Source organism: Eutrigla gurnardus (genome assembly GCF_963514095.1).
Source record: "Eutrigla gurnardus genome assembly, chromosome: 1".
Taxonomy (NCBI): Eukaryota; Metazoa; Chordata; class Actinopteri; order Perciformes; family Triglidae; genus Eutrigla; species Eutrigla gurnardus.
In genome coordinates, this window is record NC_139915.1 from 36,129,999 (window position 1) to 36,155,128 (window position 25,130).

Genomic DNA, 25,130 nt, shown 5'->3' on the forward strand with positions numbered 1-25,130 from the left:
ATTCAGTTCATCGTTCTAGAAAACATAGCGTGTTCTCCTGGCTAACTATTAGCTAACTATGTGTAGCACTTAGGGTTGCCACCGGTGTGGACCCGCCACACCGGACCGAAAATCGGCGTCTTTGAGAGAGTCGGCGTCCGTGACATGAGTCTCCTTGGTGTGGTCGCTCGAATCGGCCCACGTCGGCGTTCATTTCAGCCGATTCAAATGTGTAATCCGCCATTCCAGTCGGCCATATTAAGTAGCCCGACTTCATTTACCGACGCGAGTCGGGCAGTCGGTGCGGTGTGGACCCGCCTAAGATGTTGTATATATCTATCCTATGAAATCGCATACAGTGCGCATAAACATTACCTAAAAAACACAACTACAAATGGCAACAATTTAACAGCATAATTTGCTTGCTTTTGATGAGGGCATGCTGTTTAATTATTTAAGCAGAATAGCAGGCAATACTTACGTGGGATGTCGAAAAACGCAATGGTCCTAAGGAGCGTCTCCATGCACGATAAATGATTGCCTGAAGGAAAAGATGTCTTCCTATTTATTTATTTGTTTGTTTGTAATCCAACTCCACTTACACCACAGCTAAATAAAAAACATATATACAGTCAAGATAAACACCTGTAACACAAAATGCATCACCTGAAACCGAAACTTCCAGCGCAGGCAAACCGCACGTTGGCTAACCCCCTTGCGTCAAAATCAACCGATGAGGGATTTGCGTTCAAATCAGACTGATGACCCTCTGCGTCGGAAATAGACGCAAAGGGGATATGACCAATCGTCAGTATGTGACGAGTAGAGATGAGACTGTGTTCAACAGCTGTGAAGAGGATATTTCCATACTTGAAAGGGACAGTGAACCTTGCTCTCAAGTATGAGCAGTCAGACTCTGGAGCTTTGATGGGATTCTCAGATGCTGACTGGGCTGGTGATCAGGATGACCGTCACTCTACGACAGGCAATCTATTTCTACTGAGTGGAGGAGTGGTGAGCTGGCTCAGCAAGAAACAGGTAACAGTTGCACTTTCAACAGCAGAAGCTGAATACGTCGCACTCAGTCAAGCCGCTCAAGAAGCTATCTGGCTGAGACGATTACTGAGTGATCTTGGAATGGAGGCTACGTCCACAGTGATCCTGGAGGACAACCAAGGAGCCAGTGAACCACTCCAGGACTAAACACATAGACATCCGCTACCACTACACTCGTGAATGTGTGCAGAATGGACAAACAGAACTGCAATATTGTCCAACAGATGACATGAAAGCGGACATCTTGACCAAGCCACTGACTAAACAGAAGTTTGAGTATCTCAGGGGAGAGATTGGACTTTTCCCTGTTAGAGATTGGATGTGTAGAGTGGTTTGTGCTTGACAGGTGAACGCCGAACGCTGCCGGGTTAAAGCAAGTCTAAAAGCATGTGGAAAAGAGTTCCAGAAAGTGACTGTAAATGAAAAAAAAATGTGTTTAAAGACAGATGGCAAGAGTTTAATTGCAAATTATTTAATAGCACTAAGCAAGGCAATTTGGAAAACAAAGGAAAAAGGGAAGCCTTTGTTGTTGTTTAAAGGTTTATTTTGTGAAGAAGAGCACGGCTCTGTAATATTATTTAAAGCCTTAAAATGCTATTGTAAAATGAAGTGGGAGTGTTGTAGTACCGTCATTTTATCAATAGATGGTGCTGTTCTCTATTGCTTGTTATCAGAGGAACGGGAGTTCCGGTTCTGCGCTGTGTTGTCTCGTGTATGTTGTGGAACGGAATAAAGATCCCGTAAAAACAACAGCAACAACACACAGATGTGCTTCATGCAAAACACAGCTGGATTTAGTACTTTGGATGGTTTGACTTTAAAAGTCTCATATAGATGTTTTGTGTGAAAGATTGCTCCACTACAGTTGATCTAGACACATGAAAACTAAATGGAAACGCTTCAGAATGTATTTTTATTTTTTTTCAGGTTTTTGTAAAAGTAAAAAAAACAAAACACAAAGACATGGTAACTAAAATGTTCTACAAAACAGAGTTGTAAGAAAAGGATTGGAAGACATTTAGGCTCTGGATCCCGTCTCCTGTTGGCATTTGGCCACATCACCTCATCCACATCACAGGCAATGTCCTCCCTTGCCAAGCAACGGGGGAAATATCTCCTTGCATGCCGAATCCAACCCTGTATGGACCTCACCTCAATGTGGCCGCATGCCTCTTCCATGGCTTGTAGAAGAGGCATGCGGGCATGTGGTTGACGGTCATAAACCTTCCAGCGCCATGCTGAAAAGAACTCCTCAACTGGATTCAGAAATGGGCTGTACGGTGGCAAGTTGAGTGGAATGAATCTATTATGGTTGGTGAACCAGTCCCGGACCAGAGCCGCCCAATGGAAACTGACGTTATCCCAGACGACAACAAACTGGGGCTGCTCTGGGCCGTCCTGGACTACTGGTTCATGAAGTGTGTCCAGAAAGCCACTAATGAGGGCTGTGTTGTAGGGACCGAGGATGGAGTGGTGATGCAGGACTCCCTGTACACTGATGGCGGCACACAAGGTGATATTTCCCCCGCGCTGACCAGGGACATGCACTATGGCCCTTTGCCCAGTAATGTTTGGGCCCCGACGTCTGGTTTTCTCCAGGTTGAACCCAGCCTCATCTACACAAATAAAGTCATGCTGCTGTGGAGCTGCATCAAGTTCCAGGAACCTCTAAAACAGAAACATGTAGATAATGTACAGTGAATATAGTGTGATTGAAAACACAGGACTATCACATATACATTTACACACAACACTGTGTGTGTGTGTGTGTGTGTGTGTGTGTGTGTGTGTGTGTGTGTGTGTGTGTGTGTGTGTGTCTCTTACTTGCACATAGTCATGACGGAGGTCTTTGACTCTCACACTGTTCCTCTGGAATGGAACTGGATATAGCTGCTTCAGTGAGATGTTGTGCTTTTTGAGGATCAGGAGAGTGTAGATATGCTGACAGTGTTGATGCCAGTGAAGGTTATTTGATCTGCAAGGATCTGCTCTCTCAAATCACCAAGCCGGATTTCATTATTTGCCAAAACAATATTGACAATGGGCCCCTCCTGTTCATCACTGAACATAGCCTGCCTTCCACCCTGTGCAGGTCGTCTGGCAGTTCTGTAGAAAATGAAACATCATACTTTAAACCCATAGACCTACGGTAATACACCAATGTATTGTACTGTGCATTTGAACAATGTGCAATACTGTCATTTCTTTGGTCCATTTTAGTGTGGAAACTTCAAAACATACCTGTTTTCCAGTCTGAACGTTGTAATCATTGAGGCTACTGAGTAGCGACTCAGGTTTGGATGGACTCTCTGCCCAGCCTCCCTCATTGTAAGGCCATGATTTAGAACATGGTCCACCAAAGTGGCCCTCATGTCATGGGATATCTGTCTTCTGTTGCCTGCTCCCCTTCTTCGTCCTCTTCCTCGTCTTGCTGCTGCTCTTCCTCTCCCTCTTCCTGCCTCCATGTTTCCAAAGTTGGCCCAAAGGAGCTGAGCTCACATCAGGTGTGTTTGTAGTGCTATGGCTTACACTGATTGGTCTACAATTAGATGTGAAATGTTTTCATGTGTGTGAGTCAGTGTGCTTTTCCAATTTTAGTTGTGTTTTGTATTTGAAATCGATGTGTTTTCCCAACGATTGCATGAGTCTTCCTTTTTGAACAAAGTGTCTTATGTAAAAAAACAGTGTGTCGTGTTTTGCAAGAAGTGTGTTGGAGAATTTCAAACCCAGTGCAAAGCATATATTGTGTTTGCAGGTTTGGTGCTTTTGTTTAGGGCATGGTCACCAAAGCTAGAGGTTGGGATGATTTGGGCATAGCAACCACTTTTAGTGTTTACAGGTTTTTACGATTGTTTACACACTAAAATAAAAATGTCCACACAATTTGTGAAATTCTACTCCAAGGAGCAAAACACCTCCACAGATTTGCACAACATTACACACAATGTCTGCTTCACCCTTTTTGTAAAACATTACACAGGGATTTGTAAAACGCTACACACATTTTCACACCTTAGACACAGAGAAGGATTGTGAGGTTACTTCCTTGTCATTACAAAGCCCCGGATTGCCAACGACCACACTAATGAACACATTGGATCATCACATCCACCAAGTGTGGAAGCACACATGTGCTTATTGGAAAACGCAGCACTCAGGTGTGCTATAAAAGGCAGCAGGTGAGTTCACCTGTCTTCAACAACAATGGAAGGAGCTAGAAGAAGAAGAAGAGTGAGAATGAGAGGGGGAGCTCAAAGAGGAGATGAAGGAGGTAGAGGAAGAGGAGAAGGAGGTAGAGGAGGAGGCCCAGGTAGAGGAAGAGGAGAAGAAGGAGAGAGAGGAAGAGGTAGATAAAATAAATACTTGAAATATTCAGTCTGCAGCATCAGTGTTGTGCAGTGCTTGGTAAGTTTATAGTAGGCCTATTTGTGTACATTCTCCCTATATCTCAAACTAATCATGAAGAATGTTGTGGGTTTGTCACTATTTTTATCTAAATTATCCCTTACATAACAATGTCTGGACAAAAATCTACCTCATGCTATTTCCTAAAATGAGTTTTTTTACAAATGTGTTTTTTATTGATCACAGCAGTGTGAAACTGGCTGCAATAGTGTCTGATCATTGAGGACTGTGTTGGTTCAATGAAAACTAATAGCATTTTCACAGATATGTGTGTATGTTTTGACTGAAGTGTGTTTTGACTAAAGTGAGTCATTTTGCAAACAATCAAGGAATTATGCAAATTGAGTGTGGTGTTTGGATAATTGTGATTATATTTTTTTTTAAAAGAACCCAGTTTTCAAAATTGCATGTAAACAATTGAAAAAAACTGTAAGCATTAGGCAGAAACTAAACAATATGATAGTTTAAACAGACGCACCAATGCCCATGGAACCGTGGCCAGCACAGCCTCCACTGGGGGCGATACGGAGGAGACAGGACCTCATTCAGAGCTTTTAAAACCTAAAGTATACCTTAAACTCGTGCAAATGCAGTATTTAATCAGTAACGTGAAATATTGTTGGTGAAAAAGGCATACTAAACGGACAACGTATAGTCATTTGAACATTTTATTATGGCTTTTTTACAGTTTCATTTATTCCTTTTAGGGTGTCATTTATTGCCCCAAGTGCTCCGACAACTGCTGTCAATAAAGTGCACATCTCCGCCTGTCTCTCCAGAACCTCTGCAGTGATGATGTTTGGTCTGGGCGCAGCACGGGGGGCAGCAGTGGGACCGCTCTGGGGAGGAGACCTGGCCGACATCATGCTGGTGCCTGGCTCTCAAACATTTAATACAATACAAATGTCACCCATGTAACATGAGTAAGCCTCATTATTTGTAAGAAATTGTGTACAGTCAGGTTGATTTTTACAATGCAAGCAAAAGGGGGTTGTTGGTTCCCATTCTGCTCTGGCTCTGACGCGAGTGCGTCCGTGTCTCCTCCACCGCTTATGCCAGAGATGGACTCTGACCCTATCAATGAGGCAATGTTGTCCTCGGTCCCCGTCAGGATCAGGCTGGAGTCTGGTTGGCCTCCTCCAGTCTGCCTGATGCTGGCTTCAGTGCAGCAACAAGCTTTTTGGTGGCCAGCTTTAAATCGGACCACTTTTTCTTGACCTAAATGTAAAGAATAGTCTTGATTAATTAGCAGGCATAAGCTTTTAGGCTGCGGATGAAAAGATTAATTTAAGTTGTGAGGCGTAGGTTAAGTTATTGATAATTATATCCAAACCTCAGCCGGAGTCCGTTCCTCTACAGCAACGCTGTTGACTGCCTCCGTGATCTTCTTCCAGACAGCGTTTTTATGCCCCTTTCACTCCACTCTTCAAACTGCAGAAAAGCACATCTTTTTTTCGCTCCACTTCAGATGTTAGGAAGCCGATCTCCGTGTCGGAAAAGTTTGTTTTCTTACCAGCATTTGGTCTCTCCATGTTTGACCTCAGTGGGCGGGGCCTCCGAACCAGGAATATTTAAGGGCGTAACATGTTAATGACGATTGAATTCAGCCGCCGCATTTATCAAGACCCGCTCATTCCTACGCTGAGATTGGTCAGATACGAACGTTTCATAAATCACACGTGTTTCCTGTCGTACGACCAAATCTACGCTCAGATCTGCGCCCGTTTTCACGCAAGATTGATAAATGAGGGCCAATATGTGGAGGGAAAAAATAAAGGAAATATATCAAATGGAAGAAATAACATATTCCCTGAGACTTCAAAAACACATCTTCACTAAAAGGTGGAGCCCTGCTATGGATATACTAATATAACTCTGTCTTTTATTTCACCTTGCTTTATTCTATTGTATTTTATATTTTTCTTTGTCAGTAAAGTCTCCGTCGCTTTTGTTGTTACCTTGACTGTTATCTTGTGTATGAAACAGCAGATGTGATGAAATATGATTCTGTACATGATTTTGAATGAAACTTAAATAAAAACTAAGTTTTAAAATGGATTTGGAAAATAATGATGATGAAGAAGTGACTCCAGCTATTCTCTGGGATGCACTAAAAGCGGTGATCAGGGGTCAAATAATAGCCATCTCCTCATATGAGAAGACAATTAGAGAAGAAAAAGTTAGAACATGAGAAGAGGACTTGAAGAGACGACAGAACCAACATGCAAAGTCTCCCCAAGATGACAACAAACATAAGATTATACAATGAAAAAAAGAAATAGATGAAATAAATACTCAGGAAATCCAAAGAAAACTCCTTTTCACAAAGCAACAATACTATGAAGTCGGTGGGAAATCACTGAAACTTCTATCATAGAAGTTAAGAAAACAACAAGCGGATAGAACTAAACATAAAAGAAGAAATTCTGCAACAAAAGAAATAGAAACTTGTCCAGAGAAAGTTAAACAACGCTTTGAAAACTACTATCAAACATTCTATTCCCAACCAGACGAGCAACGCCAACCAGATGGATGCCTTCCTGGCCCAGATAAACCTCCCAAAGGTTACTGATGAACAAAATGACTAATTCATATCTAAATAACAAAAGAAGAAATTCAATCAGCAATCAGGAGAATGAAAGGGGGGAAGTCTCCAGGGACAGACGGCTTTACCACAGAATGGTCCAAAACAATGCAAGATCAATTCATTCCAACATTATTAAACCCCCCCTCATGGAGGGAGGCAATGATTTCAATCCTACCTAAAGAGGGCAAAGACAGGCTGGAGTGTGGGAGTTATGGCCCTGTAAGTCTTCTAAATAAGGATTCTAAAGGATTCCCCTCCATTTGAACTAAAGAATAGAACATATACTAGCAGTATTAATACATGAGGACCAGACTGGCTTTGTCAGACAAACACAGACCAAGATAATATCAGGAAAACACCACACATTATGAGACAAATCACACAAACTAGAGACACTGATATGAAGTTTGGATGCAGAGAAAGCCTTCCATTCAGTTTTTATAGAAAGGACTTTAAAACGTGGCTTTCATACAACTATAATCCACACGATTGCAGCATTATACAACAAAGCAACAGCTAGAATTCAAATCAACGGTGATTTAACCATTCATTCATTCTGGAAAGAGGAAGGAGACGAGGGTGCTGTGATGGCCGCTCCTCTTCGCCCTGTTTATAGAACCCAGAAGTCATTGATTAGGCAAAGATCAGATAGAAAGGGGGCAACAACGACATCCGGGGGCAAAAACTGGCCCTGTTTGCTGACCACTTATTGATACGTTTAATACAACTACACACACACTCCCAAAATGGATGAAATTATTAGAGGAATTTGGTTTCATTTCTGGTTGTAAAATTAATAACAAAACTCAAGTACTGACATTCAACTATGACCCCCCCACCCTCCATTAGGACCATGTCCAACTGGAAACGGGAGGCTGAGTCCATGAAATATTTAGGTGTCTCATTACCGAGGGACTTCTCAAGACTGTATGATATCAATGACGGCCCGTTCCATTCAAAGAGAAAGTCTGACATCCAAAGATGGAATGTTATTCCCTTTTTAAGTTGAAGCTCCCGGATAGAGTCAATCAGGATGAAGATTCTTCCTCGGATGTTAGACCTCTTCCAGTGTTTGCCAGTCAAAATACCATCTAAACACTTCTCAGAAAAACATTCCAGAAGGCCAATATGGACCAAATCACATGGACTTCCTGGAAGCATCTTTATCTGTCTTTGAATGACTAAGATTGGAATTCATGTATGTGATGGTAATTTGCCTTTCTAAAGAAAAAGATCATTTCAAAACAATAACATGGAAAACCATGCCAGATTGTGAAGACAAACTTTATTCTGTTCTTTTCTTCCTCTAAAATAAAACTTGCATCAAATGAAAATGTATGAACTCTATTTGAATTCCAATGAATAGTAATTTCTTGTTTTCATGTTCAACTATCCATCAGAGTAACATGAGAGAGAAAGGGAAGCATGCAGAAGAGTTGAGCAGAGGTGGAAGGGGATACATTGCAGATCTCATTCCAAACACTGAAGGATCTTCTGGATCAATACACGATCACAAACACTTCATTGACAAGTATGTTTTCACACACAAGGAATGTGACGTGGTGATTGGTGCAGAACAATACACACAGTCAGATAGTAGAATGACATCGTTACATCATTATGAAAACGGAACATTTACAATAGAATATGTGGAACTAATATAGAAGAACAGCTTCAATGATGTCAGCCATTCAAGGGTCTAGACCTCTGGGGGACCACAGTCTCTGGTTCCTCACATAGTCTGCTCTCTGGACTAATGTGGTCTACTATCTAGACCTCTGGGGGACCACAGTCTCTGGTTCCTCACATAGTCTGCTCTCTGGACTAATGTGGTCTACTATCTAGACCTCTGGGGGACCACAGTCTCTGGTTCATCACATAGTCTGGTCTCTGGACTAATGTGAGCTACTATCTAGACCTCTGGGGGACCACAGTCTCTGGTTCCTCACATAGTCTGGTCTCTGGACTAATGTGAGCTACTATCTAGACCTCTGGGGGACCACAGTCTCTGGTTCCTCACATAGTCTGCTCTCTGGACTAATGTGAGCTACTATCTAGACCTCTGGGGGACCACAGTCTCTGGTTCCTCACATAGTCTGGTCTCTGGACTAATGTGGTCTACTATCTAGACCTCTGGGGGACCACAGTCTCTGGTTCCTCACTAGTCTGGTCTCTGGACTAATGTGGTCTACTATCTAGACCTCTGGGGGACCACAGTCTCTGGTTCCTCACATAGTCTGGTCTCTGGACTAATGTGAGCTACTATCTAGACCTCTGGGGGACCACAGTCTCTGGTTCCTCACATAGTCTGGTCTCTGGACTAATGTGAGCTAATCTCTAGACCTCTGGGGGACCACAGTCTCTGGTTCCTCACATAGTCTGGTCTCTGGACTAATGTGGTCAACTATCTAGACCTCTGGGGGACCACAGTCTCTGGTTCCTAACATAGTCTGGTCTCTGGACTAATGTGAGCTACTATCTAGACCTCTGGGGGACCACAGTCTCTGGTTCCTCACATAGTCTGGTCTCTGGACTAATGTGAGCTACTATCTAGACCTCTGGGGGACCACAGTCTCTGGTTCCTCACATAGTCTGGTCTCTGGACTAATGTGAGCTACTATCTAGACCTCTGGGGGACCACAGTCTCTGGTTCCTCACATAGTCTGGTCTCTGGACTAATGTGGGCTACTATCTAGACCTCTGGGGGACCACAGACAGTCTCTGGTTCCTCACATAGTCTGGTCTCTGGACTAATGTGAGCTACTATCTAGACCTCTGGGGAACCACAGTCTCTGGTTCCTCCACATAGTCTGGTCTCTGGACTAATGTGAGCTACTATCTAGACCTCTGGGGGACCACAGACAGTCTCTGGTTCCTCACATAGTCTGGTCTCTGGACTACTGTGGTCTACTATCTAGACCTCTGGCCTGGGGGACCACAGTCTCTGGTTCCTCACATAGTCTGGTCTCTGGACTAATGTGAGCTACTATCTAGACCTCTGGGGGACCACAGTCTCTGGTTCCTCACATAGTCTGGTCTCTGGACTAATGTGAGCTACTATCTAGACCTCTGGGGGACCACAGTCTCTGGTTCCTCACATAGTCTGGTCTCTGGACTAATGTGGTCTACTATCTAGACCTCTGGGGGACCACAGTCTCTGGTTCCTCACAGAGTCTGGTCTCTGGACTAATGTCAGCTACTATCTAGACCTCTGGGGGACCACAGTCTCTGGTTCCTCACATAGTCTGGTCTCTGGACTAATGTGGTCTACTATCTAGACCTCTGGGGGACCACAGTCTCTGGTTCCTCACATAGTCTGGTCTCTGGACTAATGTGGTCTACTATCTAGACCTCTGGGGGACACAGACCCAGGAGACAACATCTGGTTCCTGGCTGAGACTCTTTAGAGACACAGATTCTCATCTTTGAATTGACTCTGGATGGATTGTCTTTGTCTTCTGACACCATGTAGGGAGTTGATTTGATGATTTTATGTGTATACGTGCATATTTGTATCTGATCTGTTTATTTGATTCCTTTTATCTTTCTATTCTGTACTTTTTATTGTGTTTTATCTTGTGCAGCACTTTGGAAAACCTTGTGTTTGTTAAAATGGGATCTAAATAAAGTGGATTGGAATGGATTGGATATGTAATCACAGCGTGTGAAAAATGAGCTTCACGTTCGGTGTGAACACGACTTCAGACCTAAAGACGACGCAGAGACACTGATGATCCAGACCAGAGTGATGGTTCAGACCAGACTCCAAACACAGGATAAAGAGGTTCAGTGAATGTGGTGTTCATGGTGTGGAGGTGGATCAGTTTGTCAGAGGAGACTTCGTAGAAGGTCAGAGTGCCAGCAGGACAGTCCAAGTACACTGCTACCACATCAGAGGAGGAGGAGGAGGAGGGGATGCATGTTAGTTCGTTATTGTGACGGACAGAGTAACCAACATCATCACAACTCAGACTCCAGGACTGATCATTCCCTCCAAACACAGAGTCGTCTCCTCTCCTCTTGATTCCTCTGTAACTCACTGATATATAAACCCCTCCTCTCCACTGGACCTCCCAGTAACAGCGACCAGTCAGACCGTCTCTACACAGCAGCTGAGGACACGAGACAAATCTGTCTGGATGATCTGGATATGACTGGTCGTCGTCCACACGTGTCACCTTCCTGTTGTTGTCGTCCAGTTTGAGGTTTCTGCTGACTGTGTTTGTGTCCAGTTCCAGTTCACAGACATCTGATGGAGAGAACAAACACAATGCAGCTAAAGGTTCATCTCTGTCTCCCACTAAACTACGTCCCCATACAACTCATCTCCACTCTCTATTACGTTTCCATGGAAACAACGTGTTTTCTGGACCCAACGGTCAACGTTTGAAACCGTCTGAAAAAACCTTAACGAACAAAACAAAAACGCTACAAAACGACATCGTTGGTAGTAAAAATATCACAGTTGGGCCTAAAATGAGTAAAGATTGAAACCAGACCAAACTGTGGTCTGGTCTGTGGACTAATGTGAGCTACTATGGTAGAGCTCTGGGGGACCACAGACCCAGGAGACAACATCTGGGTCCTCCATTTAGGATTCAGGGACGTCAGGACGACAGGAGGACCATCTCAACGCTGAGACGCTTTAGAGACACAGAGTCTCAGGAACTTCTCTCTTCACTTCAAATATTTAAACTCACACAAACACCACAACAACGGGAATGTTGGGTATTCGCCTCCGTTGCCGTCCGGCAGGAATTGGCGTCCGTTTGCGTCTCTGCGTTGACTTTGTGTGTAATTGAAGGTGAAAATGTGGCGTTTGGTGTGAACACAACACGACATCTTTACAGCCACGAAGAAACAAACGCTACGTCCTGATTAGAATCGGATTTCAGTCATGAACACGTTCAAATCTGGAGCAGCTGAGTTACTGAAGACATACTCACACTTCATCAGACCAGGTCTCAGTCTCTGCTGTCCCCCATGGTCCACCCTGCAGGAAGACATGCAAACACCAGTAAACATGAAGCCCAGCTCCTCAGTCAGAGACTGTTGTCCATCTGTCCTCACCTGAGAGTCCAGTCTGATGTCTGTCCATCTGTCCTCACCTGAGAGTCCAGTCTGATATCTGTCCATCTGTCCTCACCTGAGAGTGTCCAGTCTGATGTCTGTCCATCTGTCCTCACCTGAGAGTCCATCTGTCCTCATCTGAGAGTGTCCAGTCTGATGTCTGTCCATCTGTCCTCACCTGAGAGTGTCCAGTCTGATGTCTGTCCATCTGTCCTCACCTGAGAGTCCATCTGTCCTCATCTGAGAGTGTCCAGTCTGATGTCTGTCCATCTGTCCTCACCTGAGAGTGTCCAGTCTGATGTCTGTCCATCTGTCCTCACCTGAGAGAGACCAGTCTGATGTCTGTCCATCTGTCCTCACCTGAGAGTCCATCTGTCCTCATCTGAGAGTGTCCAGTCTGATGTCTGTCCATCTGTCCTCACCTGAGAGTGTCCAGTCTGATGTCTGTCCATCTGTCCTCACCTGAGAGAGTCCAGTCTGATGTCTGTCCATCTGTCCTCACCTGAGAGTCCATCTGTCCTCATCTGAGAGTGTCCAGTCTGATGTCTGTCCATCTGTCCTCACCTGAGAGTGTCCAGTCTGATGTCTGTCCATCTGTCCTCACCTGAGAGAGTCCAGTCTGATGTCTGTCCACCTGTCCTCGCCTGGGAGTCCAGTCTGATGTCTGTCCACCTGTCCTCACCTGGGAGTCCAGTCTGATGTCTGTCCATCTGTCCTCACCTGAGAGTCCAGTCTGATGTCTGTCCATCTGTCCTCACCTGAGAGTGTCCAGTCTGATGTCTGTCCTCACCTGAGAGTGTCCAGTCTGATGTCTGTCCATCTGTCCTCACCTGAGAGTGTCCAGTCTGATGTCTGTCCATCTGTCCTCACCTGAGAGTCCAGTCTGATGTCTGTCCACCTGTCCTCACCTTAGTGTCCATCTGTCCTCACCTGAGAGAGTCCAGTCTGATGTCTGTCCATCTGTCCTCACCTGAGAGTGTCCAGTCTGATGTCTGTCCATCTGTCCTCACCTGAGAGAGTCCAGTCTGATGTCTGTCCATCTGTCCTCACCTGAGAGTGTCCAGTCTGATGTCTGTCCATCTGTCCTCACCTGAGAGAGTCCAGTCTGATGTCTGTCCATCTGTCCTCACCTGAGAGTGTCCAGTCTCCAGTGTGGACCCTCCAGTCCAGCAGACAGCAGCTTGACTCCTGAGTCTCCTGGATGATTGTAGCTCAGGTCCAGCTGTCTCAGATAGGAGGGGTTGGAGTCCAGAGCTGAGGCCAGAGAAGAACAGCCGTCCTCTGTGATGAGACAACCTGACAGACTGAAGACACACACACTTCTGTCACTTCTGGGGACTTTTAAACTGAGAAAAAGTGATCATTCTCTGTTGTTGTGTTGATGTTGTACTGGGTGGGATAAGCGTGGCTGAGTGATGGACAGAGACGGATAGAGGAGGACGAGAAGTCAAGAAACAACAGTAGAACCAGTCTATGTGGTCTGTCTTCAGACCTGGTGTCCCAACAAAGATCTGGCTACTGATTTAAACCAACTAGCAAAGAAAACTGTAATTCAATAACATCTCAACTCTGTTTGTTGTCAGTTTTCATATTGAACTGGAGGAATTAAGTAACATCATTAATTAAATAACAAGTATTCTGAGAATAAAGTCAAATACAAAACTTGGAGTCTCAGAACATATCAGACATTCATGTGTTCAACTGCTCTTTTAGAGCCGCCATGTGAACTTTAGCAAAAGTGTCTTTTCAGGAATAAGAGCAAAGAAGTGAATATTTGGTGCATGTAAACGGATCATTGGAAGCTTCATAGGTAAACTTCTCAAAGTCCTTGAGTCTGACCTGAGAGTTTCCAGTCCACAGTGTGGACTCTTCAGACCAGCAGACAGCAGCTCCAGTCCTGAATCCTGCAGGTCGTTGTTACTCAGGTCCAGGTCTCTTAGACTGGAGGACTGGGAGCTGAGAACTGAGGACAGACCTTCACAGCTTCTCTCTGAGAGGTTACAGCCACTGAGTCTGAAGAGGAATCAGAAATGTGTGATGAAACTAGAACAAACAACTGTTCGTCTCCTTGGAATTAACAATGAAAACTCCTCAGCAAGATCGAAAACAGGCTTTACAAAGACTTAACTTGTGTTTGTATTGCAGTCCTTCACAAGATCAACAAGAACATTTCATTCATTGACCTTTAAACTTAACCAGCAAGGATTTTATCAATGAGAAAAAAACTCATCCTAAAACCAGAAATAAATGTAAAATGTGGTAGAAAAGAATTCAATGTAACTTCTGTGGACACTGTTCCAACACTAACTTCACGTGTTCAAACATGAGGAGAAAACTCTTTGTATTCCTTGAAAATCATTGATTCTTTTCATGTTTTACTAGATAGAATCTTATCATTCCAAGCAGAAAGTGAGTTCTTCTGCTGCGTTCACACCAAACCTGAAGTGATGTTTGAGTTTGACTGCAGGATGAATTGGTTTTATTTGTGGGATCATTTGTGTTTAGTCACGACACTCATGCTAGACACACCAGCGAGGAGGCGGGGCTTATCTCCATGTAGAAACAACCAGGGTTCCTCCATCACGGATGAAATAACCACTATTGCTGCTTTGTACATGTTGTGAAGTCCCAGATACACCAGGAAACCAAACGCCGTCCTGTCTGAGTTCATAGCCTCATGACGACAACAGCATTTAGAAACGCCAGCTGGATTTGTAAAACTATCCAAAGTTAGAACGGCAGGGGAAAGACAAACAAGACGTTTGGTTTCTTTAGTGATTTTGTTCTTCTGCTGTTAGATCGTTACCAGCAGAAACGGGTTTCATCAGCCATGGAAACAGATTAGTAGCAAAAGTGTCTTTTCAGGAATAAGAGCAAAGAAGTGAATATTTGGTGCATGTAAACGGATCATTGGAAGCTTCATAGGTAAACTTCTCAAAGTCCTTGAGTCTGACCTGAGAGTTTCCAGTCCACAGTGTGGACTCTTCAGACCAGCAGACAGCAGCTCCAGTCCTGAATCCTGCAGGTGGTTGGTACTCAGGTCCAGGTCTCTTAGACTGGAGGACTGGGAGCTGAGAACTGAGGACAGACCTTCACAGCTTCTCTCTGAGAGGTTACAGCCACTGAGTCTGAAGAGGAATCAGAAATGTAGAATAAAAAACAGAACAAGTCTGGCTTACTTCGGTGCTAATCCCCTTCACTTTAATTATCAGACGGCTGACGGCAAGACACGGAATGTTAGCTTGTGTCTGGTTGTAGCATTTATTCACCGACAAACATGCGGTACCCACAATACACTGCTGCACACTGTACCACGCTGTAATCTAACCGATGACTTCATACTCACCGTCTCACTCTCTCTCTCTTTATACTTCAACGTACAGAGAGCCAACAGTGTTAATGCATTAAAAAGATGAATGTGTTAAATCCACAAATGAATCATCCCGCGTTAACACGTTCATTTTGATGCCCAAATATTTAAACATCAAACTGCAGAGAAAAGAGTTGGGTTTCCTTTAGTGATTTGTTCTTTTGGTGGAGCCGAATGAATTTGCACATTGATATTTTATATTTTTGTCTATTTTACTTTCAGGTTCTGATTATTGAAACAGTAAATCAGCAAGTACTCAGTACTTGAATAGTTTTTTCACTAAATACTTTTTTCCTCAAGTAACTATTTGGATGACTACTATTTATTATTTACTTTTTGCTGTTTGGAAAACCAATCAAATCATTCAGAATGCAGATAGAACCTTGTAATTCCATGGTGGTTCGTTGTATTTTGAATATAAAAACTATATTTACAGAGCTTTGCTGGAGGCTTGGACCACCGGCAGCAGCCTCAGAAGAGCCTCCTCTGAAGCAGAGTATTTCTTCAGGTCAAACACGTCCAGACGTTTTTCTGACGACAGTAAGATGAAGACCACAGCTGACCAAAGAGAAGGAGACAGTTTATAGGAGGAGAGATCTCCTGAAGTCAGATACTGTTGGATCTGCTCCACCAGAGAACGATCATTCAGTTCATTCAGACAGTGGAACAGGTTGATGCTTCTCTCTGGAGACAGATCCTCATCAAGCTTCTTCTTGATGTACCAGACTGTTTCCTGATTGGTCCGTGAGCTACTTCCTGTTTGTGTCAGCAGACCTCGTAGATGTTTCTGATTGGTCTTTAGTGACAGACCCAGAAGGAAGCGGAGGAACAGGTCCAGGTGTCCGTTTGGACTCTGTAAGGCCTTGTCCACAGCTCTCTGGTGCAGATGTGTTAGTTCAGGTTCATCTCTGGTGACTTCAGACGCCCTGGAGGTTGTTGGTTCTTCTGCCATCAGATTGACACCAGACTTGATGAAGGTCAGATGGACATGAAGAGCAGCCAGAAACTCCTGAACACTCAGATGGACGAAGCAGAACACCTGGTCCTGGTACAGTCCTCTCTCCTCTCTGAAGACCTGTGTGAACACTCCTGAGTACACTGAGGCTGCTTTGATATCGATGCCACACTCTGTCAGGTCTGGTTCATAGAAGATCAGGTTTCCTTTCTGCAGCTGCTCAAAAGCCAGTTTTCCCAGAGACTCAATCATCTTCCCGGTCTCTGGACTCCAGTGTGGATCCGTCTCAGCTCCTCCATCATACTTGACGTTCTTCAGTTTGGACTGAACCACCAGGAAGTGGATGTACATGTCGGTCAGGGTCTTGGGCAGCTCCCCTCCCTCCCTGGTCTTCAACACGTCCTCCAGAACTGTAGCAGTGATCCAGCAGAAGACCGGGATGTGGCACATGATGTGGAGGCTTCGTGAGGTCTTGATGTGGGCCATGATCCTGTTGGCCTGCTCCTCATCTCTGAACCTCTTCCTGAAGTAGTCATCCTTCTGTGGGTCAGTGAACCCTCTGACCTCTGTCACCATGTCAACACACCCAGGAGGGATCTGATTGGCTGCTGCAGGTCTTGTGGTGATCCAGAGGCGAGCAGAGGGAAGCAGTTCCCCCCTGATGAGGTTTGTCAGCAGCACTTGGACTGAGGTGGACTCTGTAACATCAGTCAGGATCTCGTTGTTGTGGAAGTCCAGAGGAAGTCGACACTCGTCCAGACCGTCAAAGATGAACACAACCTGGAACCCTTCAAACCTGCAGATTCCTGCTTCTTTGGTTCCAGGGAAGAAGTGATGAAGGAGTTCCACCAAGCTGAACTTCTTCTCTTTCAGCAGGTTCAGCTCTCTGAAAGTGAATGGAAACGTGAACTGTATGTCCTGGTTGGCTTTGTCTTCAGCCCAGTCCAGAGTGAACTTCTGTGTTAACACTGTCTTCCCGATGCCAGCCACTCCCTTTGTCATCACTGTTCTGATTGGTTCATCCCTTCCAGGTGAGCCTTTAAAGATGTCTTCTTGTCTGATGGTTGTTTCTGGTCTGTCTGGTTTCCTGGATGCCGTTTCAATCTGTCTGACCTCATGTTGGTCATTGACCTCTGCAGTCCCTCCCTCTGTGACGTGGAGCTCCGTGTAGACCTGATTCAGGAGGGTTGGGTTTCCGGCTTTAGTGATGCCCTCAAACAAACACTGGAACTTCTTCTTGAGGTTAGACTTGAGTTTACGTTGGTACACTGCAGCAGCGGTTCCTGGATAAACAACAAAGGAACCCAGTTAGTGGATCCTACAGACCCTTTTACAGTCTATGAACAAGCCATGTATTAGAGCCATGTATCCCTGTAGTCCTCAGTATGAGTGACTTATTTAATGATTAAATCTGAACTATTGGAGACAATATCAATCAGGTGCAACATGAAATAAATAAAAGACTTTTACAAGACAAACAGAACTGAAGGATATAACCCTTTGAAATGCAGCTGCAAAGCTCCACGAGTCAGTCACTACAACCAGTGGTGGCCTTAGGCTTTAGGGGCCCGTTTCAATACTATGTATGAGGCCCTATCCCATGAAACATTTAATTACCCATATGTTTGCACCCATGTGTCTCTGATGCATTGAAACCTGAAAGGATGCAGCGGCCGCTACTTTCAAATTAAAAGCCCCCCGCTAAGAACCCAGTTCTAAACTCCGATAGGGTGCAATGTAACGCTCTTATTTTGAAGACACATTCGTTGTCTACATCGTTTCCTCCGCCGCAACAACTTCACTTGCAGAAGGATGCCAGAGAATTCACAGAGACGCTGGAGAAGTTTGTGATATTTTCATCCCGGATTTTTGAGATGAAGGAATTAAACACCTGTCCCAAATAAACGCCTCGTCTGTGAAGTGATTGAAACAAATGATTATTTGGTATTTTACGGTATGATAACTCCCGGCCCGGGGAGAGAGACACGCATCACAGTGCTCAGCTGCAGACACAGCAGAGAGGTGAGGAGACGCGACGCATCATGACTGACAGGCATCAAGGCCACTCAGCGTTACCTGACCGCCCCGCCCCCAGATACTTCATTCACAAAAACAGGGCCTGTGGAAATGCAGGGAGGAGTCTCATACATTCACTTGCTCACCTGTCTTGCCAAATGCATTGCTTGTCTTTTTGTTGTTGAACAGATTGCAAAGTGGCACTTTTATTGTCTCTATTTTTGAACTTGATACAAGTTATGACACAGCTGCACTTTTATTGTCTCTGTTTTTGAACTTGCTGTTATTTCACGTTACTGCGTTAGAGTTTAGATCCAGCATGATGTTACTTGATAATCCGGAGGCGCGGAGCGAGCGGGCGTCGGTCGGACAGTCTGATAACTGCACAGGTCCTTCACTCAACTAAATACAGAGAAATGTCCCACACAGTAACATTACAGAACCAAACAACAGTAACGTAGTAACTCTAACTGTCTTTGACAACTTATATGAGGAAAAAAATACCACAGCTGTACGTGGAGAAGCGTCCGTCCTCCCGCCTGTCCTGCCGACTCTTCCTCACATTTCTGCCTGAAAAACAGCGTCTGTCACCGGCAAAAAACCTTAACTCACCGAGTGTTTGTGATGGAAATGTATTTTCACCACAAACACAAACACCCCGGTGAGTTCAAATCGACGGTTGTGGTGATCTGTTCGAAATAAATGTATTAATTTATTTTATTTTAAATAAATCACTGCGACTGTCAGCCCTCCCGACTTCAGGGAACTTTCCCCCAGCCTCCTTCCCGAGTGACAGAGTCAGACAGCGACCTGATGCCCATTATGGAATTATGTAGGCTACTTTAGCGAGAAAAACCTAACTTTGTCACTTTCCAGGATGTTTGACGCCAACGTCATCATCATGACGTGTACCATCGCGCCTCATTAGGAGCCTCACTTTCTGTGGGAATCACAGGTGATCGGCGGAGATGCTTCGCTCTGTGTGAATCACCATCTGTGGAGAATTGCCGAACCACCGCTCCCGAGATAATGCAGAGACGCTGTTTAAAAAGGGCTAGCCTACAGTTTCACCACAAGTTTCATTTATTCACTCTTTTTGTTTCTTTTGATCGGCCATCCCATCATGTTTGGGGGCCCCCCAGGCCGCCTATGACTACAACACATCACAATACAGCATCATAGAAAGAGACGGGATGATGACGTGTTGAAAATAGTACCGTTGGGTTTTCTAAATATCCTGGTAGACCGTAACCTAACCATTTAGTTCCTACGAGCTGAAAGTCACCAGTTAACACGGTCACTGGGTGAAGTGAAACACCTGTTTCTCTGAAACGGTCGTGATCCTGTCTGAACTCTGTAGAACTTGAGTGTTGGAATATCGATTCTGACATCCGAACATTAACAAACATTGAAGTTGTGTGCAGCCTATTAAGAGTTTGGAAATATGAAGTTCTTCATATTGAATCCTTCTCTTCTTTCCACCATGTTAAATCTGTTAAAATCCTCTTACCCATCAGCACACAGTCAGCCAGCTCCTCCTGCTTCATTCTCCTCAGGAAGTCCACTGTGATCTTCTGAAACGCCTCTCTGCTCCTCCTCCTCTGCTCTTCATCCTCACCGTCCAACAACTCCTCTTCCTCACTCTCCAAGCATTCTGGGTAATCTGCACTCAGGACCTTCTGGATCTTCTTCAGCTCGTTCTTCACAAAAGTGCAGATGTTCTCCTCCAGCAGCTGGAACAGAAGGATAAACTGAACATGAACTCTAAAGAACCCAACATGGGATTCATGTGTGGGTCTGAGCAGCATGGAGACCACTAGAACCTGTTCAGCATTGAATCTGTAGTGGATGTGGTTAATAGTGAAAGGTGAGCTTGTACATGTACTCACCATAAATATGGAGTCCAGGTGTGTTTGATGCTGCCGGGTAAACGGAACCTCTGAGATCTGCTGAACTCTGTGGAGAAAACCAAGTTCAAAGAGTCACTAAAGCACAGACTGGAGATCACAAGTGGACGTTGTCATGGCGACGTCACCCGTTGGTTTGTGGACTACGGTTTTGAAGCCTCGGGTTCTGATGAACACAAGCGGCAGAGCGGCACCCCGCAGCAACCTTACTGGATCTGGATCCATGTGGATTCTGGTGTGAAGCTGCTAACAAAGTTAGCTTCATAATTCAAGGTCAACTTTACAGCTACGTGTTAAAGTCATCTTAGTAGCTAACCGTTGGCTTCTCAAACCTGCAGGAAACCTCATTCAGGTCTTGGTCCAGATGGTGTAGCTGGTGAACTGTACTTGATATGGCTGCTGTTGGTCCTTGTGTGAGTCTTTCTAACACAGACTTGACAGATTGTCTCTCTGGTTGCTGCTTGCTTGCCTTGAACTGTCTGTTAATGGATGATTAAAGTTAAAAAAATATCAAAGTTCCAACGTTGCCTTTGCTTCCCATGAAAACCTGAACCCTGGTCTGATCCAGGACCTGATACGTGTCTGTTTCTCCCTTGGTACCTGTTCCTGGACTTTGACCGGTTGCCTGTTCCTGATTCCTCTGGATTTCTTTACCTGTTTAGACCAAACCGGTCTCCCAATGCATCAAGTACCCAGTTTGGTCAGACCCACTTGGAGTCTGATGCTGATGGACCAGGTTTTCAAGTAGCTCCGATGTAAACCCAGCTTAGTTTAGCTGAGCTTAGTGTAGATCCACTTCTTTGGCATTAGCTGTGACGTTAGCCAAGTTAGCTTCTCTCTGACTCTTAACTTTTCTCTGGCTGGTCTAGACCTGATTTATCCTCCAAGGAGAGTCCAGGTTCAGTTCTTACCTTCCATCAGCAGCTTGTTCAGTTTTAAATGCAATAGGGCGACCCATAGACCAGTCACTCTTCATGGACACACAGCTGGGTCCAGGTCCAGGTCCAGGTCCACGGGAGTCTGGTCTCACTTGCTGCACCCTGAAACAATAATTACAATTTAAGATTCTCACTAGATAATCTTCATACATCACAATATAATCCACAACACCCAGTTATCACAAAACATGATTATCCCAATACGATATGATCATGATACATAGGTCATGATATGGAGGTAAGACCCTCTTCCTATCTAGAACGTCACGAGTGATGCAAATAAACACAAATGATCCTGCTGTCAAACTAAGTAATGTGAGGTGAAAGTTGCATTGTGGGAGATGTTTGGCAGTTCAGACCTTCACATTATTCATTCAGCAGACTGGTGGAAGATCAGCTGTTGTGAATTAATGTGTGTTTTTGTGGTTCAACAGACCGACAGAAAAGATCTGAATTTCCCAGTTAAACTTTCATTCCTATCATATTAATATCAGAAGCTGATCAGCTGAAGTGTCAGCAGGTTACAGCGTCGGGTCCAGGTGAGTCTCAGGTTAATATTTAATCCGAATGTCTTTTTATTTGACTTATCAAACTTTACTGCTTCTTCTTCTTAGACAACTTGTCACACCGGTTTGTCAAGTGGAGTTATTTTGTCCTGTCTCCATGTTTGTCTTGTCATTTCCTGTTTTATTTTGGAAAGTAACTCTCCTCTCGTTTCAGGTCACTTGCCCTTCCTCATGTGCCCAGTCTGACGTCACCCCTGATTCCTGATTGTCTCCACCTGTCACCCATTACCCTCATGTGTTAAATAGTCTGCGTCTTCCTTTGTCCTGTCTTGTCGTGTGTGGAGTCGCCATCTATCAAGTCAAGTCAAAGTTATAGCAATTCAGTAGTCCGCCTCATTAGAGAGTTTTTTGTTGGCCTTTGCCTTTTTATTATTTCATAGCCTGTTTAAGTTAGAAATCCTCGTTCCTAGTTATAGATTGTCCCTCTCTGGAGGCGTTTTATATTAGACCTGTTTTTCCCTCCTATAGAAAGTAGGCTTTTGTTATTAGACCTCGTTGTAGTTTTTCCCTCTCCGGAGGCGTTTCATGTTGGACCTGTTTTTCCCCGTATTGATAGTAGTTTTTTTTGGTTATCAGTCCTAGTTGTAGTTATTCCCTCCCGGGAGGCGTTTTCAGTTTAGAGCGTTGTTTTGTTTATTCCCCCCTTAGCTCATAGGGTTGTTTTGTTGTACGTTTTCATAGCCATCCCTCCTTTGAGGCGTCTTCTGATTTGGTATTTCTGTACGGCCTGAATAAAGTCCTGCGTCCTTTTGAAAACTCTGCATTCGAGTCCTATCCTTGTGTCCTGGGTGTGATACAACTAAAAGTACAGAGGTCAATTAAAGCTTCTGGTCTCAGTGAGTGTTCACCAAAGGGAAAACAAATGGATTCAACAGGAGAATCTAGATTCAGATCATCCCCCACATGGTCTACGAAGGTCTGGACCAAGACCGGCTTCTTCTCCCCAGGACAGTCGGATAATAACAAGGTTCAGTTTTAAACTGAATAAAGAGATCTAGTTAATATTATATACATTCATGTTGTTGAGTGAGAACCATGATGGAGTGATTTGACACCTAGTTCCAACGTTGCCTTTGCTTCCCATGAAAACCTGAACCCTGGCCTGATCCAGGACCTGATATGTGTCTGTTTCTCCCTTGGTACCTGTTCCTGGACTTTGACCGGTTGCCTGTTCCTGATTCCTCTGGATTTCTTTACCTGTTTAGACCAAACCGGTCTCCCAACGCATCAAGTACCCAGTTTGGTCAGACCCACTTGGAGTCTGATGCTGATGGACCAGGTTTTCAAGTAGCTCCGATGTAAACCCAGCTTAGTTTAGCTGAGCTTAGTCTAGATCCACTTCTTTGGCATTAGCTGTGACGTTAGCCAAGTTAGCTTCTCTCTGACTCTTAACTTTTCTCTGGCTGGTCTAGACCTGATTTATCCTCCAAGGAGAGTCCAGGTTCAGTTCTTACCTTCCATCAGCAGCTTGTTCAGTTTTAAATGCAATAGGGCGATCCATAGACCCGTCACTCTTCATGGACACACAGCTGGGTCCAGGTCCAGGTCCACGGGAGTCTGGTCTCACCTGCTGCACCCTGAAACAATAATTACAATTTAAGATTCTCACTAGATAATCTTCATACATCACAATATAATCCACAACACCCAGTTATCACAAAACATGATTATCCCAATACGATATGATCATGATACATAGGTCATGATATGGAGGTAAGACCCTCTTCCTATCTAGAACGTCACGAGTGATGCAAATAAACACAAATGATCCTGCTGTCAAACTAAGTAATGTGAGGTGAAAGTTGCATTGTGGGAGATGTTTGGCAGTTCAGACCTTCACATTATTCATTCAGCAGACTGGTGGAAGATCAGCTGTTGTGAATTAATGTGTGTTTTTGTGGTTCAACAGACCGACAGAAAAGATCTGAATTTCCCAGTTAAACTTTCATTTCTATCATATCATCATATCATTTTCATAGTTTATGACTACATCCACAGGAACAACAAACCTTACAAACTAACAGAATACAGACGAGTGAGATCAGAGGAAGCTATCAATGCACTAAAAAAGGACTTAATGGCACAAAACTGGGACATAATATACCAAAAACAGATAGTGCTTATGAAACATTCATTACTATGTTGAAGTCACTATATGATAAAAAACTGTCCAATCAAAGAATATAACAGAAAAAAAAAAATGAATACTAAATGTCCATGAAATATAACGGGATTACAAAATGCCTGCAAAAAAATACACTCTACAGAGATTTCCTAAGACAGAGAACTAAAGATTAAGAAAATAAATATAAAAAGTACAAGAATAAGTTGACTTATATGGATCCTCGGTGGGGGGACGTTTCAAAGATGGAGCCTGCAGCAGCTCTGGGTCGATTCCTCTCCCTTCTCCCTTGCATGCTGACCCATTGCTTTGACATTGACACCCTCGTTGCTTGTTCTCGTTGCCTTTCGTTCGTACCAGTGTAAACTGATGGAGGTGGCAGAGTTTCTGGACCACAGTGTATTTGTTATTTTGCAGTCAGTCCAGTTTTAGTAGTGGTGAGTAGCCTTAAGCCTTAGGGAGTGAGGTAAGACAACCTGTATTTGGTTTCCTTTTATTTTGGATAGGAAAGCTAGTTTTACCACCCAGCTGTTTTGTTTGTTGTTTTAGGTATTGTCACCCTGAAGCCTCTCTTGTTTGGGTGAATAAATCCCCTTTATTTTGGACTGCATCCGTTCTGGTTTTGTGTGGTTTGTTCTGGGAGTGGGAAAAGAGAGGGGTCACATGTGTTATGTCCTGGCAACCCCTAGGCCAGGCGTAACAAGTATACTTAATAGTATTATCAGAAATGGCGCGGGGAAGACAAACTAGCCTAAATATTTTATTGAAGGACAAAGAAAATTATAATATGGAGGATGTAGCTAACAGCTTTAATCATTTTTTTGTAAATGTTGGACCAGACCTGCCTAAACAAATCCCAGATCCAGGGACATCTGGAGAAATGTATGAGAATTTATTGGAGATAAATCCCTGCTCTATGTTTCTTAAGGCAGTAGATGAAAAAAGAACTTTTGGACATTGTTAAAACATGTAAAAACAAAACGTCCACTGATTTAAACGACATTGACATGTCGTTAGTTACAGTTTTTCTCAGTGGCTTGAGTGCTTTTCTCACATCACTATTAGCATTTGCACAGCAGTTAGTGCATTTCTCAAAACAATTAGTGCAAACTGCAAAACCTAGTGGATAACCTGCAAAATCACGTCACTTGCTCAAAAT

The 25,130-nt window shown here is 44.1% G+C and overlaps 3 protein-coding genes across 3 annotated transcripts in view; all 3 read right to left on the bottom strand.

Annotated features, from left to right (window-relative positions):
- The window catches only part of LOC311018579 (uncharacterized protein), a 722,019-nt gene that overhangs the window by 550,769 nt on the left and 146,120 nt on the right, over positions 1–25,130 (bottom strand). The window contains exons 16-17 of the mRNA XM_084017608.1: positions 23,304–23,426; positions 21,257–21,385 (exon numbers count right to left, since the gene is read on the bottom strand). Coding sequence (XP_083873734.1) covers positions 21,257–21,385; positions 23,304–23,426 — 252 coding nt within the window. The remainder of the gene's footprint in view (positions 1–21,256; positions 21,386–23,303; positions 23,427–25,130) is intronic.
- LOC311010769 (uncharacterized protein) lies at positions 1,377–3,362 on the bottom strand (the record flags this gene model as incomplete). The annotated part of the gene is made up of 4 exons (XM_084005392.1): positions 1,377–2,703; positions 2,860–3,027; positions 3,119–3,179; positions 3,277–3,362. The coding sequence occupies 4 exons, from the start codon at positions 3,360–3,362 to the stop codon at positions 1,936–1,938; spliced, it is 1,083 nt and encodes a 360-aa protein (XP_083861518.1). The 3' UTR covers positions 1,377–1,935.
- LOC311018753 (stonustoxin subunit alpha-like) overlaps positions 7,429–25,130 on the bottom strand; it is a 136,592-nt gene continuing 118,890 nt past the window's right edge. The window contains exon 5 of the mRNA XM_084017826.1: positions 7,429–9,087. The gene's annotated coding sequence lies outside the window, so the exon portion shown is untranslated. The remainder of the gene's footprint in view (positions 9,088–25,130) is intronic.